The sequence below is a fragment of the Hakea prostrata genome, chromosome 1 (assembly GCF_041222555.1).
Source record: "Hakea prostrata isolate BN-2017 chromosome 1, UWA_Hpros_2, whole genome shotgun sequence".
In the NCBI taxonomy this organism is placed as follows: Eukaryota; Viridiplantae; Streptophyta; class Magnoliopsida; order Proteales; family Proteaceae; genus Hakea; species Hakea prostrata.
Window position 1 is genome coordinate 22,035,233 of NC_142600.1, and position 16,800 is coordinate 22,052,032.

The 16,800-nt window shown below is 37.1% G+C and overlaps 1 protein-coding gene across 3 annotated transcripts; it reads right to left on the reverse strand.

Annotated features, from left to right (window-relative positions):
- Nucleotides 1-1,807: 1,807 nt before the first annotated feature.
- Nucleotides 1,808-13,815, reverse strand: THA1 (threonine aldolase 1). 3 transcript variants are annotated; one of them, XM_089135599.1, is made up of 11 exons: nt 13,665-13,815; nt 13,184-13,297; nt 12,207-12,699; nt 8,220-8,331; nt 5,706-5,756; nt 5,383-5,454; nt 5,150-5,282; nt 4,742-4,800; nt 4,229-4,329; nt 2,520-2,586; nt 1,808-2,439 (listed from the first exon to the last, which is right to left on the reverse strand). In XM_089135599.1, the coding sequence occupies exons 3-11, from the start codon at nt 12,647-12,649 to the stop codon at nt 2,404-2,406; spliced, it is 1,074 nt and encodes a 357-aa protein (XP_088991725.1). In that variant the 5' UTR covers nt 12,650-12,699; nt 13,184-13,297; nt 13,665-13,815; the 3' UTR covers nt 1,808-2,403. The 3 variants fall into 3 exon arrangements, with proteins under 3 accessions (XP_088991725.1, XP_088991733.1, XP_088991740.1); XM_089135607.1 differs by lacking the exon at nt 13,665-13,815 and adding an exon at nt 13,540-13,619; XM_089135614.1 differs by lacking the exon at nt 13,665-13,815 and adding an exon at nt 13,414-13,520.
- Nucleotides 13,816-16,800: the final 2,985 nt, after the last annotated feature.

Genomic DNA, 16,800 nt, shown 5'->3' on the forward strand with positions numbered 1-16,800 from the left:
ACTTTATCTGGCACTACCTCACAATTCCGAAGATAAGACATTTTATCTGGAGATGTTGTGCAAATGGCCTACCCAGAGGAGCTAACTTAATAAAGAGGAAGATACAAGTGGACACCCTCTACTGAAGAGGTTGGAACCAAATGGAACATACCTGCCATATTTTATTTCAATGCCATTTTGCAAAATCTACATGGCTTTGCAGCCAATTAGGATTTTTAGCCCCATCAAACTCCCCAAAATGGATGCTTGGCTACTCAATCTGTTGTAGATTAAACATATTACAAAGCAAGATTCAAAAGGATTCTATAGTCAATGTTTTTTCATCTGTTGACACCTATGGTTAGCTCAGAATGAAAAAAAGAATTCAGGGTCTATGGAACAGAAATCAAGGGTGGGCCTCCTAATACAAGCCCATGACAACACCATAAATAGACCTATATTTGCACCTGTTCCATTTCAGGCAATCTTATGTGGGGAATTGCTAGCTATAAAATTGGGATTACTATAGGCATTGGAGGATGATCTAAATAAAGTGGTTGTCGCATCAGACTCTCAACAAACAATACAGATCATAACTGGGCAAAATCCACACTCGCTGATTGAAGTGAAGTCGATACTACAAGATGTACTTCATTTAGCTTCCCTTGTTTCTGAATGTAAATTCTGGTATGCTTCTAGAGACACTAATGTTGTAGCAGATTCTCTAGTCCGGAGGGCTTGGTCACTTAGTAGCACGATCGATTGGTACATTTCCACTCCTTGGATTGTAGACCTATCTACATCCTCGACTTCGCTACCCAGTTGAATAAAGTTTTGTTTTCTACCCAAAAAAAATATCCTTCCTCGTCCACTGCCGGCTCCCCTCTCCCGATTTTATTTTCATCTTTTGTCAACACGACCCTGGATCCATCTCTTACCTTTCTTTGCCCCCTCCCCAAGCTCATTAGTCTTCTTACCCTTTCCTCCATTTGGCACCGTCATTGACAGCCATAACCGCTTGATGTTGAGTGTGCTTAGGGCATGATTGGTTACATGATTCTAGGGATTTGAAATGAAATGGGATTTCAAATCTATGGATTCATGGTTCAAAATTTTAATTGTTTGGTTAGCCTCAAATCTATTGAAGTTCGTAGAGTTCCGTTGGGTTACTTTGCATGAATCCGCAAATTTCAACAATTTTATACTTATAGTGAAATGCATGAATTTCACCCAATACCCAAAAATGGCTTAATTCACATTTAGGCAAAAAGTGAAATCCCGGATTTCATGAATCCAATGATGTTTTACAACCAAACAAGTATAAATATCCGATTCATGATTCCAAAGATTTGAAATATTTGGATTCCGATAACCAAACAGAGCCTTAGACTAGTTCTGGTTGTACAATCACCACTCCTTCAACAAGCTCAACTTCAGCGCCTATATCTCCCATTGCCTTTTGGAGCATAACAATCGTGTAGGGTTCTCCGAGTCTCACTGTCCAATGGGATCTGTAAGGCCATATGTAAATATATAGAGGTGTCCTCCACAAACACCACCCCCAAGGTTTTCTCTCCTGTTTTTCGGTTGTTATAATTCTTACTCATCCGAGAAACAAAGAGAAAATAGTGAAACAAGTGGCAACAAGAGGTTACCCAAAAATGTCATTCATCTAAAAATCTGCAACCACGCAAGTGACACGGTTTCCCTCAAAACACTTGATTGATAGATGGAAGCAAAATGTAGTTCTCGGCTGGCCTTGTTGACCCAGCCAAACAGACCCTTAACCCCCACCCCACCCCACCCCACCCCCCCCACCCCAAAAAAAAAAAAACTATAAATTCATCAATATTGCATGACCCACACCTCACAAACCAACGTCCCAAATAAGAAATGCATACATGCCTGCCTGCCTTCATCTCTTCATCCATAGAATCCGACCAGGGTATTCAGATAATAATGACATCACTCTTCCTGCAGTTGAATCAAAACGCCAAATCACAATAGGTGCAGAGATTCTCTCTTCATCATTGATGAAAAACCCATTCGATACAGCTGATGACAATGACACAACAAACAATGTCTCTTGGAAAGCAAAGCAATCAATTAGACAGAGACAAAGGACAGAGACAGGACCTAACATCCATAGATTTGAATCCCCCGAAACTAGATTTTCCCAGAATATGAAATTAACCACAATATGCTGTAATACAATGAAATGCCCAAATTTGAGTAAACAAGGATAGCCAAATGGATAAGTAAATGTGGACAGATGAGTTTAGGTAGGAGAGCTGGAAAGGAAGTTCAAGAAATATGCAACTTCAAGTTACATTTACGCCACAAATTGTTTTTGGATCACGGACGAATAGTAGTTGCTATTCTGAAGAAGGCAAGGAGCACCTTCCACTTGAGGAGTAGACATTCTCATTTTCCAGTTTCAACATATTGTTGAAAAGCTTGCTGAGACATTCAAAAAACCAAGTTTTAGTTTTCAAAAAAAAGGAAAAAACATAGGAGACGTAAACCATAAAAATTATCACCTGAATGCAGGAGAGGGCGTACTGAACATCACTTTCCGCAATTTGATGATGGAGAACAACCCTTACGCTGAAAAATATATTTCAGTGCCAATTAGCTTTATGAAATTCGATGGGTTAAACTAAGAAACTTATACAGCAAGCATGCTTATTTCTTCAACATCATCCAATGTACAGGATACAATATAACACCATTTGGACAACAGAATTCTTCAGAGTCAGAGCGCCCAAACAAAAAAATTAGCAACCGTAACCCCAAGGCGTTGGCTCAGTTGGCAAAGACCATCGCCTCATAGTAGGAGGTTAAGAGTTCAAATCTCCTTTTGACGCCAGGGGTGAAGCCCCATATATATATAAAATAGTTATCCCCTCCCCTTATACATGAAGCAACCTGTTCCACAATACAATTAACCGTCCATAGTTTCATTATTTCCTCTCAACAAAATTCCTCAGCAATCCCCACTAAGAGAACATCTATCCCCCTACTTCCGGAAGCAGCAGCATGAAAATTACCAAAGAAGCATTCCCCCTCTGAATTAACCTAATAGGAATTGGCATTTCATTTAGCAACCATGAAGAACACAATTTTCTATGCTAGTGTGAAATACAAAGATGCAAAAAAGCTTAAAATTGAACCAAAATAAACAAGTAAAATCCATCTGTCACCATCTAACCTAAAAGTCAAAAAAGTCCAACAGCTTGCAGAGTAGTTCAACAGATATTCCCTCAAGCACAAATGTAGAAACTGTTGGTTAAAAGTGAATAATCCACTCATTCTCTTCTAGTAAGCAACCACAACCAGTTGGGATAATGCTTTCTCAAGTTAAGAGTTGTAGAGTTAAACCAGTAATTGGAAATTCCATGTGGATGAATCAGACAGAAACTTTCCTTATCTAAGAAATAATGGCTTAAAAAACATGCCCACAAAATGAAACTTCCAAGCAAACTTCACCTAATGAAACTTTTCCCTCACAGGAAAGCTTGCCTTGACAGCCCAAAGTATGTCTACAATGGCACCTTAGTTGGCATCAAATTTTTATGTGAACTTTGCTAAGATGACATATATTCATGGTATTTTAAGCTGAAATGCATGGGCTTGACATGTAAAGCCTAGAAAAATAGTTAGAAGTTTGTTTTGGACCAGACGACTTAATGGCTCAACATAAGAGGGATAAAGTTCACTAAATGGTAGCCAATAGATGTGGGCTAAAAGCTGACAAATCAAAACCCCTGTTGGGGAATTGCCCTTGTATTCAACAGCTTGTTGCATGAGCATGTTTAACAATATTGAAGGAGAAGCAAAAATCTTGTTGCATAAGCTTGTTACCAAATAAGAAAGAACAGAAGGAGAATTCTGATTTTGTCATGATGATTGATATTAACACTAATTCTAAAATATGATAATGATCTTAACAGTTAGTACTGGGGATGGATCAGCATGCATATTTAGAAAGTCTTAAACAGATTAGCCTTTGTATATGTATGCATGCTGAAGCATGAGTTGCTGGAGCAACACAAGGATTTAAATTACAATGAGCAGCTGGACAGGCCACTAGTGGATACTCATATGGATGTGCCAATCTGAACAGACACGATCCAGATAGCAGCAGGAACACCAGCAATACCAATACAGGTTTGCAATACGCCAAACCTCTAGAATACATAGAAGTATGAGATGACAGCCTACGCAATTGGAAACCCAGAAAACCAACCTGGATGAACCTGTTGGCATCACAAGAATACCATGCTTTTCCAAGAACTGGCAGAGTCTCTCTACTGAGATTTTTGAGCCCTCTGAAACATTAAAAAATATCTGACAAAAAAAAGGAAAAGAAAAGGTCAAATCCTCATTACTATTAGACAAGAGTGCTAGACACAAGAATTTACAGCATACTTTGGTAGAAGTCTAATAAATATAGTGCAGCAAAATGCCAAGATTAAGATGAGAATTGTAAGCTCTCTAAATATGAAAAATTAAAAATTGCATTAACTCAAGAGTAAGCCCAACACAGATTGAGATCTATAACAAGAAGAAAATTTGAATTTAAGAATTGCAATTCACAGTGCACACTAAATAACTTACAGCCAAGTCAGCCAAGTCAGCCAAGTCAGCCAAGTCAGCCAAGTTGCAGAAGCAACTGTTTCAAAACTCATAATGGCAATACAAATCAACAACTTCAATACAGTCTCAAACAATACATTTGTTTGTGAAAAGGATGACTCACAATATTGGTCTCTACTGAATCCATATCCACTTTTATCCCTTTGATTTGATTCAGTCCTTCTGCAGAAAATCAAAGCCGACAAATTTACCAAACCACATAATTCACCATTAAATGATAGGTAGGTATGAAACTTAACAAGAAGAAAAACATGAAGTCATCTTAATACACACACAATAGTTGTTAGCAATAGCTCAAGTCTTTAAGACAAAAAAAAGCATCTATTGAAGTTATGTTTAGCATATTACTTAGAATAAGATCTATACAGACTCACAATTAAAAAGAACATAGAGCATCCTTATGACTAAGGTGGTAAAAATGACATCCAAAATCAGACAATGGACTTTCTGATTATAGCACCAAAACACCGAGATCAAAACAATCATGTAAACTTTAGGGCATCGACTAGACCTGCTAAAATCTTTGTTTTTCTGTGGTCACCCTCTATCTTACTGACATTCTCTTGAATTGCAACAAAAGCAGCAGCACACAGGATACCAACCTGCCTCATTCCTCCACCCAAGGTCTTTCGAAGCCTCTTCGCCTAAACCAAAATAAATAAATAAATAAATAGATAAAGGAAAAATGATACGTACGTCGCCCTGCAAAAAAGACAACTGAAACTACAAAATTCCCATCATTACCTTGGCAATAAAGCTTTTGGAACCTACAATGACAGATCCAACTGGTGCACCCAGACCCTTGGAGAGACAGACCTAGTTCATGAATACGAACAGAAAAACATCAGGAATCAGGTAAGAGTGCAGTCGGGATGAATTAATACATACAAATGGAATTCACCCAACAAAGAATACATATAAAGCATGTTACTTATGAGCTCAGCCCAGAGTACAGTTTAAATATAAGGAAATACTCATCCCCAAAAAAAAAAGAAGGGGGAAACCGTCATCATTTTGACCATGTAAATTGATAATATTGTGAAGCCTGCAACAAGGTAAAACCATACCGAAACTGAATCAGCAGCTTGCACAAGCCTATTAACAGGAACCCCGAGTGCCTGCAGATCAACTAACAGATGTCAGACACTTAAGGAAGCCATTAGCCTACTTACTTGAAAAAGAATAAGCAACAGTAATGCATTTAACCCTAAGAGATTTTGTTTCAAGCTCTTTTACCAACAGAATTTCTTTTGCCAAATGTCTAAAGTCAACAAGTAACAGAAGCTCATAAGTTTGACAACATGTAATCATCTATGCAATTTTTTCCTTTTTATTTTTTCTTCAGAATCAAAATCATAGATCATCAGGGAAACAAAAATTGAAGTGCAAAATCACAAAACCAAGCAGAACAGAATTTCATGAAAAACAAGACACTATAAAGCCCTCTAACCATCATGCCCATACTAGGTCAAAACTTTGACAAAGAACTTCCAGGATGTCTAGCCCCCAGTCAAGTGTGAGGAATAATCCGTACCATGAGTAAGATAGATCATTATCACTTCTACCAAAAAAAGATAGATCATTATCACCCTGGTCAAGGCCTGGATTAAATTTTACTCTAAACAGAAAATAAAAGAGAAAATAAAGAGTTACAAAAAGACCCCAAAGATACAAACAGAATTTAGCAACATAATATGCAGAACATGTACAAGCTATCTGTTTTAAGAGAATCTGCTATGTTTTCGACATAGAGAAGCCAGAAACACTGTATAAATACTATCATTCAACATTTGGAGATGCAGATGACACAGGTGATGATATCCTCATCAGTATTTTCAAACCAAAAAACCAAAATTAATCACCTACCAGAAATACCTTCTACAACAGAAGGTCAATATCTAAGTCGTTGGCAATCCAATGACCTTAATGGAGATAAAGGTATAGATTTCTTTTGGTAACTGCCCTAAATACAAAGGAAGATGGGCGATCCCCCCATAGCGAACATGAGACGCTCTAATTGTGCCCATTAAGGGAAAATATTGCATAAAAGCCATTAATTTGAGGTTCACCTCATTCCCAGTAGGTTGTCACCAATTTGCACAAAATATCACAGCTATTCTGTAACTACAATCTGGAGACAAGCTCACAGAGGATCCCTGACAAACTACTCACCAAGAAATAGATACAAGAAATGTCAAAGGAAGTAATACCAGATGTCTCATACACATCAAATAACAAAATAATTTCATTACCCTTTTCCAATACCACATACACATCTTTCCTTTGATTAAAATATATATATATATATATAAATCAAAATTCTTTTCCAGTCCATGGGATTGGCCCTTTCTTTTCATTTTCCTTTAAAACATAGTGCTTCTTTAGTTTTCTGGGAGCCATTAGTCGTGTAAAACCCTATATTGTGGGACTACCTAGAAATTTTCAAACATTTCTACTGGGAAAGCTGATGGTAATATCTAGTAGTGTTCCAAAGAGGGACACACAGGAAGACATATTTCATCCATCTATCTTACATCTAGAATGGTACGGGATTAACAAGTCTTCGAGAGATTTCATATTCAGAAGAATTGAAGATATGGACTTCCAATGAATATTTTGAAATCCATCTAGTGTGTTATCAGCAGGGTACCAGGGAGACGATACTTGGATACAACCTTGAATTTAAGTGAGTCAACCCCAGGAACCCAGGAAATATCTAAATATGTGATCAAAAAGTTAACATTATAAACAAATGAAAGAGAAGAAGAAAGGAAACAGATTCAATGTATTAACTTGGTTTGCAAAACCATGAACCATAGAATTAACTCTAAAATTCCACCATTTGGATCACAACCATGAAGCTTTGATTGGATACAAACTTGAACTTAGATAACTTAACACTAGGAACCCAGGAAAGACCAGAAAATTAAACTTAACATCATAAGCAAATAAAAGAAAAGATGAAAGGAATAGTTACAATCTGTGAACCTCTATGATTTGCAAGACCAGCAATCATAAAATTAACTTTATAATTCCATCATTTAAGATCACAATCATGACTATTCGTTTGAATAAACTATAGCTTAACTCATTTGAACTGGATCTCCATTCCAATTCAAATAGAGCAATCTTATGCTTCAAGTCACCAATAGCCAAAAGTTCTCTCCCTTCATCCTCTTCTCAGCAAAAGCAAATGCTTCTACCTCGACCCAATCCAAATAAATTCACATTTGATCATAGGTAGATCCCAAAGGATAGATATAATTAAAGTATCAACCTATCAACCTATTTAGTAAAGTAGGGTCTAAGTTTTTCACATTTACTCTCAAATAGCAGACCAAGTTCATCAATTGGCTAGGTGAGCACAGCATAAACTGGCTCAAAGATTAGACACTCATAACATGGTAGAAAATAGGACGATATTAAACTAAACTGTTCAAAGATTTATGAGTTTAACAAAGAAAAACACAATAAAGAGAACATAAAATGCAAAAGAAATTGAAAGCAAAACTATGAAACCAGCAAAAAATCAAAACCAATGGCATCAATGTTTATTTTGAACCAAACGAACTATTACATACAGTTGCAGCATTGAATATTCGTGCTCCATCTATGTGAAGCTTCAACCCATGCTTTTTAGCAACCTCTCCTACTTTGTCTGTATATTCAACAGAAATGCATCTACCACCACAACTGCAATAATACCGAAGGCAAATAATCAGGACTCGAAAATGTTGGAGTTGGATAACCTGGGCATAGCATCTTGTTACAATTTGCTTTTCAGTACACAAATAAGAGCAATTCCTTAAGATAACATACCTGATACACTGAAGAGGATAACTCCCCAAATTCATAAAACTCATAATTTGAAGTTGATACTTATAGGGATCAACAATTAAAATAAAAGTTAAACTATTTTCCTCCTTTCCTTTTTTGTTACATATTTGATATTTTTTCCTTGAGGGGGGGGGGGGGTCAACAGAAAGTGGAGAAACAGATGAAAACAGGGAACGGTATGGTTGGGCCTTGATACCAGGTCCTTCCTTAATCAAGCCCAGACTTTACCAGCTGAGGTAGTTGGCAGCTTCCAAAAGAATAAAATTCACAGTCCAGGAACAGAAGACCAATAAAGAGAAACTAGGAGAGGTAACCAGAAGGGCCAACCTCAGAAAAGCCCCCACCAGCCAAAACAGGGTCTAGGGATGCTATACAGCATCCTACAACCCAAGGAGGAAGCCGAACCTGGGCAGGGGTACTTTGGTCATTTTTGGTCCCCTAGTCAAACCCAATCTGAATTTGATTCAGAGTCTTGTTAGGAGTTTGGATCTACTATTATTTTGAATTTTTGTCCTTCATTGTTAAGTTACAACTAACAACAGAGTCTTAGTCCCTTTATGAGTGTCAAGTTGAAATCCCAATTCAAATTGGATTCCTGATTTCCTTCCAAAATTTAGGATTAAGTTCTAATTTGAGTAGGAATTCCTTAAAACAGAATTTGTTATTTGTTTTTGTTACTTTTGAATTCTAGTGTGACTCCATTGTTAAGGCTATAAATAAAGCCTCCCACATGTAATCAGGACAGTTTATGATTAATAAAAGTTGAAGGAGAATTATGGAGTGTTGAGTGCAGGCTTCCAAGGAAGAAGGCCTGTGAAACCTTGCAGCTTCCTATTTTCTGCAGTTGTTCAATCAGTCTCTTCTACAAATACGTAAGTGCTCACCCCCACCCTACCCCTACCCTCTCTTTCCTTCTTTCCCTTTGCACAACCCCATTCCACTCCCCTCTCCTTGCAGCACCACCCTTTCTCTCCCAAACCCTATTGTTTTCAGATTTTCTGAACCCCACAACCAAATTCCTTCCCCTTCCTTCCCCTTAACGTCGACTTCCATCTCCCGCACCTCTTCCCTCACCTAAACCATATATTCTGCAATTTATCTTCTTCACTCAAACCCTAACAACCCTAGACCTTCTCATTCCTATCTCTCAAACCCCACACCTGAATCCAATTCACTTTTGGATTCAGTACCTCCACCCCCAACCTTCAATCCCAACCCTAATGCTAGCAACCCTTTAGAAACCCTAAAATTGAGAAGACCCTAACTGTTCAAGCCCTAGAACCCTGAATTTAAGTCTGAATTTTAGGAACAGCAGAATTCAGACTTAAATACCAAAAATCCTAACCTAACCCTGCTGGTCGAATCCTGTCCTCGTTCTCCTCAACCCAAAAATACCCCTAGACCCTTAGAAACCGTAGCCGCAGGGTTTAGAGGTCAAAATCCCCTAGCCACAGGGTGTATTCAGCCCTAATTAGCTGCTGTCCATCTGTGAATGGCCCTAAGAAGTCATAGTAGCAGGGGTTAAGAACCATAATTTACTGCTGATTTCAATTTGAATGATCCTACAACTGGCAGGGAATTACATCACTCGGTCAAGAATTTTGGGTTTAATCACATGTTTCTACACACCAGGAGACAAAGATATCTGCATAAACCTTGATGCAGATCCCACCCCTAACTAAGGCTCCTAGACTTGCTGCCCTGCCCTTATAAGTCCAGGTGAAGCCCCTATGCTTGCTGCCCAGTAGCACTAAAAGTCATTACAGTCCTTTCAGCAGCACTAAACATTTCCTTTTCACATCTTTGTACTTTTTTTTTTTTTTTTTTTTTTTTTTTTTTTTTTGCGTTTTGGTGGCCTCAGTGGCAGTTCAGTAATTCTGCCTAACTTTAAGTCAAGGACAGCAAGGCCCTTTCTGTTTTCTCCTAGTCTCTTATTTGAGTTGATTTATTTCTTGCAAAGGCAGCCCTATTTGGCTTGCTTAGAGAATTAGAATTAGAAGTAGGTTAGTTGTTGTCCTAGTTTAAGTCACTTCAGAGTTCTAGTCCAACTAAAACTCTCTTTTTTATGTTATGAATAGACCCCCTAATTGATGGCAGGCTCTGCAGTTGAGTAATAGATTATTTTCCTTCAAGCTTGAGTGCTTTTGTGCATGATTGTGCTAGTGCACTGCTTTGTCAGCTTTCAACAGGAAAATTCAAAGAGTTGAGTAATCCTAAGATATTTTGAGAGATCAAGTATATCCTTGCTATGCCTGAATAGAGGGCCTTCAAAAAGTCATTCCATTCACTCCACAGCCCTACAAGGCTCAGCCTATACCTTTTAAGTTTTACCCCATCTCTCATCACCCTTATTCCCTTGGACACTTAAATTTCCAAGTTAGACATGCGCCAATCTAACCATTGGAATTGACTCATCAGGTCTATATATCCGCAAGTTACATCTCCATCCAAGTCCTGTATACCCACTAACCATAGGAGTCCTTCTAGGATTCAAACTCTACCAAATTTAATACTCTCAAAACAAGCCATTAGACTTGGCCAATTTTCACACCATATCATCCAACACCTGTATGCCAATCCCTGAATCCAACCACTGGAAATTCCCAAGATACCCCTTTACAGCTTAGTTAAAAAATTCTACTTTTGGGCTGATTTTGTTGAAGATTTTGGAAGAACTGGACCTCATTCAATTGAAATTACATTAAACACATCCATGAAGGATAGCCCAACCATCAATTTAACATTACTATTTTTTCTACTTCTAATTATTTGTTTTTATATTTATGAATACTATAGGCCTTAGGGTATTCCTAAATATCCATTTTTTACAGAATATCAAACACCTTGAATTTCTACCTTTGTTATAAAGCCCTGAGGCATATCAAGATTAAATCAAACAGGATCCATCATGACAAAGTTTTAAAGACCTAAGGTTCATCAATTTTCATTTTTCACATCTTCATGCAATAATAAATGGAAAAAATAGTGGGCACAGTTCATCATGACTTATTCATTCTAGTCACTGTGCTGTGAACTGAGTGCACTAGAAATGGCCCTCCTGAGTGTTATCTTCTCAGCCCCTCCCTTCCCCCACCAGAAAAATTATAATAATGTATAATAAATACTGGGGGCTCCTTGAATCAAAATATCATTTGTAAAAATACATTATATTTTTTAGTTATAATCTGTCATAGAGGACCCCTTCTTGCATCAATCTGGAATTATATTTTTAGTCCTTCCATATAACCATCAGTCGCACGATAAGTACCTCTTTCATATCATCAAAAAATAATAAAAAAAACTTCTGGGTGAATAAAAATAGAGCAGAGGTGGGGGAAAAAAATAAGTGCAGTTTTACACATAAATCAAAAGGTGAAGGAAAATACAATTTCTATGATTCCCGGACCATCCAAACAGCACAGCTATAGAAATCCACAATTTTCTAAAGTAGAAAAATTATCTGGTGATTAGAAGAATTCAGGAAATATGTAGCCCCATATACATGTGGTGATTAGAGTACTCCAGAAAGAACAGTGAAAGGAGTAACCCCTTTTTTCGGGAAGTGAGGCCTAAACCAGCATCCCATGTGTGTGTGTGTGTATTAGGCCATGATGTAGAGCACAAAGTGGGAATCTAATCAACCAAATAATATTATAATGAGTGTAAGTGAGTACTATCTTAGTCATCCACCAAAAGCTCGGTATTATGGCATGAAATATAAAGGCCCTTACTTTGCATGTGTGTTCTCCAAGCAGATAAGCCTAGTAGTTGGATAGTAAAGTTCGCCTTCAGGATCCCGTATAGCAGCTTCAATTAGAGCAACATCCATCGTTCCATCAGAGTTATTTTTTACAGTTTTTGCATGAACATTCCCAATTGTTGAGATCCCTCCATTCTCATAAACATGAATATGGGATTTGTCTCCAAGAATGACTTCACTCCCTCTAACCTCACAGTGAACTAATACACTTATGAGGTTACCCATCGTGCCTGAAGGAACAAATAGAGCTGCTTCCTTACCCATGATCCTAGCCATCTCCGCCTCAAAGCGATTGGCTGTTGGATCCATACCCAAGACATCATCATCAACTTCAGCAGCTGCCATTGCAGCTCGCATTGCTTCGGTTGGTTTGGTGACTGTATCTGATCGGAGGTCCACTGTTCTAGTCACCATTCCTCCAACAAATTCTGACGCTACGATGACAATTCTCTCCTACCTGTAGTCTGTATTTAAAGGATTTATATCAGAGTCATGGCAACAATGAAAGCTGTCATAATAAAACAGTAGCAGTTCAACCACTCAATTTTACCCAACAAAAGCAACATTCGAGCACTTCATTATTAATTTATTATCTCTAAAGCCGAATTATCTGGATTCTGCTTTGCTGCAACCGTTAAGCTTTATCAGAAAGGGAGATGAAGCAATAATAGAACACAACGAAAAACTGTAACAAATTTTTCTCATATCCACTCTGCCCAGTAATTGAGCATGAAGCGAATGATATCCCAGTCAAAAGTTAAACATTTTCATAGAAAACACTAACCAAATTATGACTTGTTCAACCTTCCATTCATGCAAAGTCTTGAAATAAAACTAAGATGCCAACTCGATTGAATTTAATCCTCAGAGGAACAAAAAAAAAAAAAAAAAATCGTTGCTGAGGGATCTTTCATCTTACGTATACCTAGAATGATAAGAAATCCTTACCTGCGATTCGAAATCGAAGATAAAACCGGGAACTTTGCTTGTCCGCGCCAAGTGTCAGAGCACCAGTGCTCTAGGCTTAAATAACTTTAAAAGCTTCACAGCAGTGTTACTGACCTGAAACGGCAAAACCCCTAAATCTTCAGCAAAGATGAACACAATCTTCTTAACTCCCGATTGCATGCATGCATTAGTGTATGAACCTTGAAATATTTATAAACTGATTTTCTCACTTTTGTTGCATTCAATTTGAACCAGAACAAGAAGAGCCAACACAGCTTCCACACTGCTCAACTCTAGAAAACTATTAAATGAGTCCCACAGAAAGCAGACAAAAATTGCAGATTCGAAGAATCTACCTTATCTTAACAAGTAAAAACCAACCTAGAAACCCCTGCAGCCAATAACTTTTAAGACTACATAGACCACCATGTTTCTCCTATAGAACTGGATTGAAATAATGTTTTTTAAAGCAAAAAAAAACCTTTTAGATTCTTCAAAAGCGATTCTTTCCGTCGTCTTCCATTCGATTCGTCTCTCCCGTGAATCAACTTTCAATTCGAGTGGCGGTCCACGAAGATTAAAATACAAGGAAGAAAGCGACAATTTTTACTTACTAAATATAATTTAGCAGAAACGACTGTCACTGAGATTTTTTAATGGCGGAGAGTAGAGAAAGAAAATTTCAATTTGGTTTTGGTGACGGCCCTCTTTTTTCGGTAAACAGTTTCGGGAGTTGTAAACTTGGGAGGGAAACTAGTTTTTTCCTCTCTTTTTTCTTTTTAACGAAACTAGCGTAATTTATGTTATAAATTAATGAATAGAGGCGGTTTAGTTGGACAATTAACGATTAATTTATGACCCATTAACGATTTATATAATACTTTAATTGTCCAATGAATAAGGGATTAGATGGCAATGCTATACTAGATGGACAATTAACGACGAATTTAGGACCCATTAACGATTTATTTAATATTTTATGACAATGATTCTATGCAAATTTTTTATACTTTTGTGCCAAATTCGCATATAATGAACATTTTATCTTCTAGTGCCAATTTGAATAAATTAGGTACAGAATGGGAACTTAAATCTTATAAGGTTGGATTCTGAATGGACACGTTTTTCTAGTAAAATGAACACAGAATCTTAAATAGGATATACAAAGTAGACATTTTTTACTAAAATAAAAAAATACAAATAATTAGTATTTTTTTTTTTTTGGTAGAATCATATAAGTAGTTAATACACCGGTGTTCACAATAAACTCAGGAATATAATGCTTCAAGTTATTATCGGTAATCTCACTCTTATTGTCAACGGATTTACAATCTTCATTTGGGGTGTTGACAATTCAGGAAGAATATAAGAATTCCATATGACTTCTTCAAGTATTCAATTCGAGTCTTTGTACTCTTCAAACATTTGGTCAACAAGTTACTCATTACGGATATAATTATAAATAGCACAACAAAAAATAACAATTATGGCTTAAATATGTAACAAAAACTCGTGACTAAAATTGTCAATGCTAATTATTTTATCAGTGCTAATTATTTTATAACCCAAACCAACTCTTCGAGTTGAAAAGGTCAGGCTAAGTTTGGGCTGGGCTGAAGGCAGATTTGGGCCAGTCCATGTCAACAGTGTTTTATTGACCCCCTAACAAGTGGTCCATCAACAGGATTTTTTTGATTTACTTTTTTTTTTTTTTTGGGTAGGAGATTTTATTGACTTACTGGTATGGTCTCCAAATGTACCTTTAAGGTTCTGTCAAAAACCAACTATGCTACTCATCTATTCCAACGTTTGATTTATGGTGGTACACTTCACTAACCATTCTCAAAGCAGTTTGAATCAGTTATGGCACCAGAGTTAATACGTCACAACACACACACCCCATACACACAGGTGCATAATGATACAACAAAAGCCCAAATATTTAGATGCAGTGCAGTATTAGTTGAAAAGGAAAATATCAAATTGAAAGCCTGTCAATGGTTGAAAAGGAAAATATCAAATAACAAATCTATCATTGATCAATCTTGCATAATAAGTTCCTTTTTGGTGTGGTTATGGGGGTGATTAGACTAAGGAGAGGGTTTGGGTGTTGATGGCTACAGGAATGCACACAATGCACCTGGGAACCTTTGCAGATGTCAACACACAAATCCAAACATTTCAAGGATTGACTGATACTCCTCTTCAATAAAGTATAGAAAATACGAAGAAAATGGGTTAAGCAGACCTATTCACTGTAATTTTTTAATCCTCTTCATTTGGAATCTATTAATTCACATTATAATAGTTTTTTGTAAGGAAATAAGTTCTCATTATCAAAATCAACTTTGCCGAGTCCAATATTATTCATTTTGGATCATATTAAAAATAGGAACAACCTGGTTGAGCCATAATTTATTAATCAATTTCACTTCGTTCCTACATTGAAAGATAAAGAGAATGCATGAGGATGAGGATCATAAACACCAAATACAATTGGGTATATTCCTGAGTAAGAGGTAAGAAGCAAGGCTGGAGTGGAGTCAATCCTAGTGATGGAGCTGATAACCCATGGGCCTTGTTGGACAAACCGATAGTAATTTGAACCAGACGAGTAAAATAGAAAAGTTCTACAGCCAGGGACTGGCAAGAAACCAGTAGAAGTGCTAGAAAGGCTAGTAGTTAATCCATCCTTACCTTCTAAGGACTCAAAATAGAACCTAAACGGATCGAAAACAGAAAACAGAAAGCAGCCAGCCCACACAGAGCCATAGAGAACAGGTAGTTCACCAACCCCACAAGATATCTCAATCATCTATATAGATTAACCAAACAAACAGTGATCGAAATCAGGTAGAAGCACGATAATTGAACTAAAGAAACCCTACACGAAATAAAGTTGGGATAAAAACAAAAAATAAAATGACATTTTCACAACAGATCGAACACAAAAACTAATCTTTTTCAATAAATATCGAAGCATACAATACCAGCTTCAAGAGAAAAGGAGAGATAGATGAATGGGTCGAACCTTGCTGGACCTGAGAGAGTGAAGTCTGATTGTAGAGAAGAAGAAGAACCTCCGAAAGTGCAAGTCTAATATTTAGAGACGACGCAGAAGCGAACGATGAAGAAGAAAATCGCCTTCACAACCGAACGCGTCCATGAAAAGGGAAGAAGATTACAATGAACAATGAATGCGAGCAAATCCCTGCCAAACAGCTCATTTAAGGGTTTTTATACAACCAAACAACTCATTCAAGGGTTTTTATAGGCAAGTCTTATTCCACTAAGTTCACTCTAACTCCTGAATTTTATTCATTCACTTGTGAATTTATGAATGGACTCATCTCTTCCAACTAAACAGGGTCCAAAAACCCATTGGGCATGTTTGTTACATGAATCCAGAGATTTGAAATTTCTTGATTCATGAATCTGAGGATTATACCCGTTTGGTTGTAAAAATCTCTAGATTCATGAAATTTAGAGATTCACATTTTTACACTAAAAACATGAATCTGTAGATTTATGGGTAAGGTGAAATCCAGAGATTTCAAAAAAGCTATACATTTGCACATTCACAAAAATCATGTCCATCAAATAGTTTTTTAGGATGA

Coding starts and splice junctions, on each gene's coding strand:
- THA1 (XM_089135599.1), bottom strand. CDS start 12,649: ATGGTGACTAGAACAGTGGACCTCCGATCAGATACAGTCACCAAACCA. Junction 5,757..8,219: donor GAATATTCAATGCTGCAACT/GTATGTAATAGT, acceptor GTTGATCTGCAG/GCACTCGGGGTTCCTGTTAA. Junction 2,440..2,519: donor ACGCCCTCTCCTGCATTCAG/GTGATAATTTTT, acceptor TGAATGTCTCAG/CAAGCTTTTCAACAATATGT.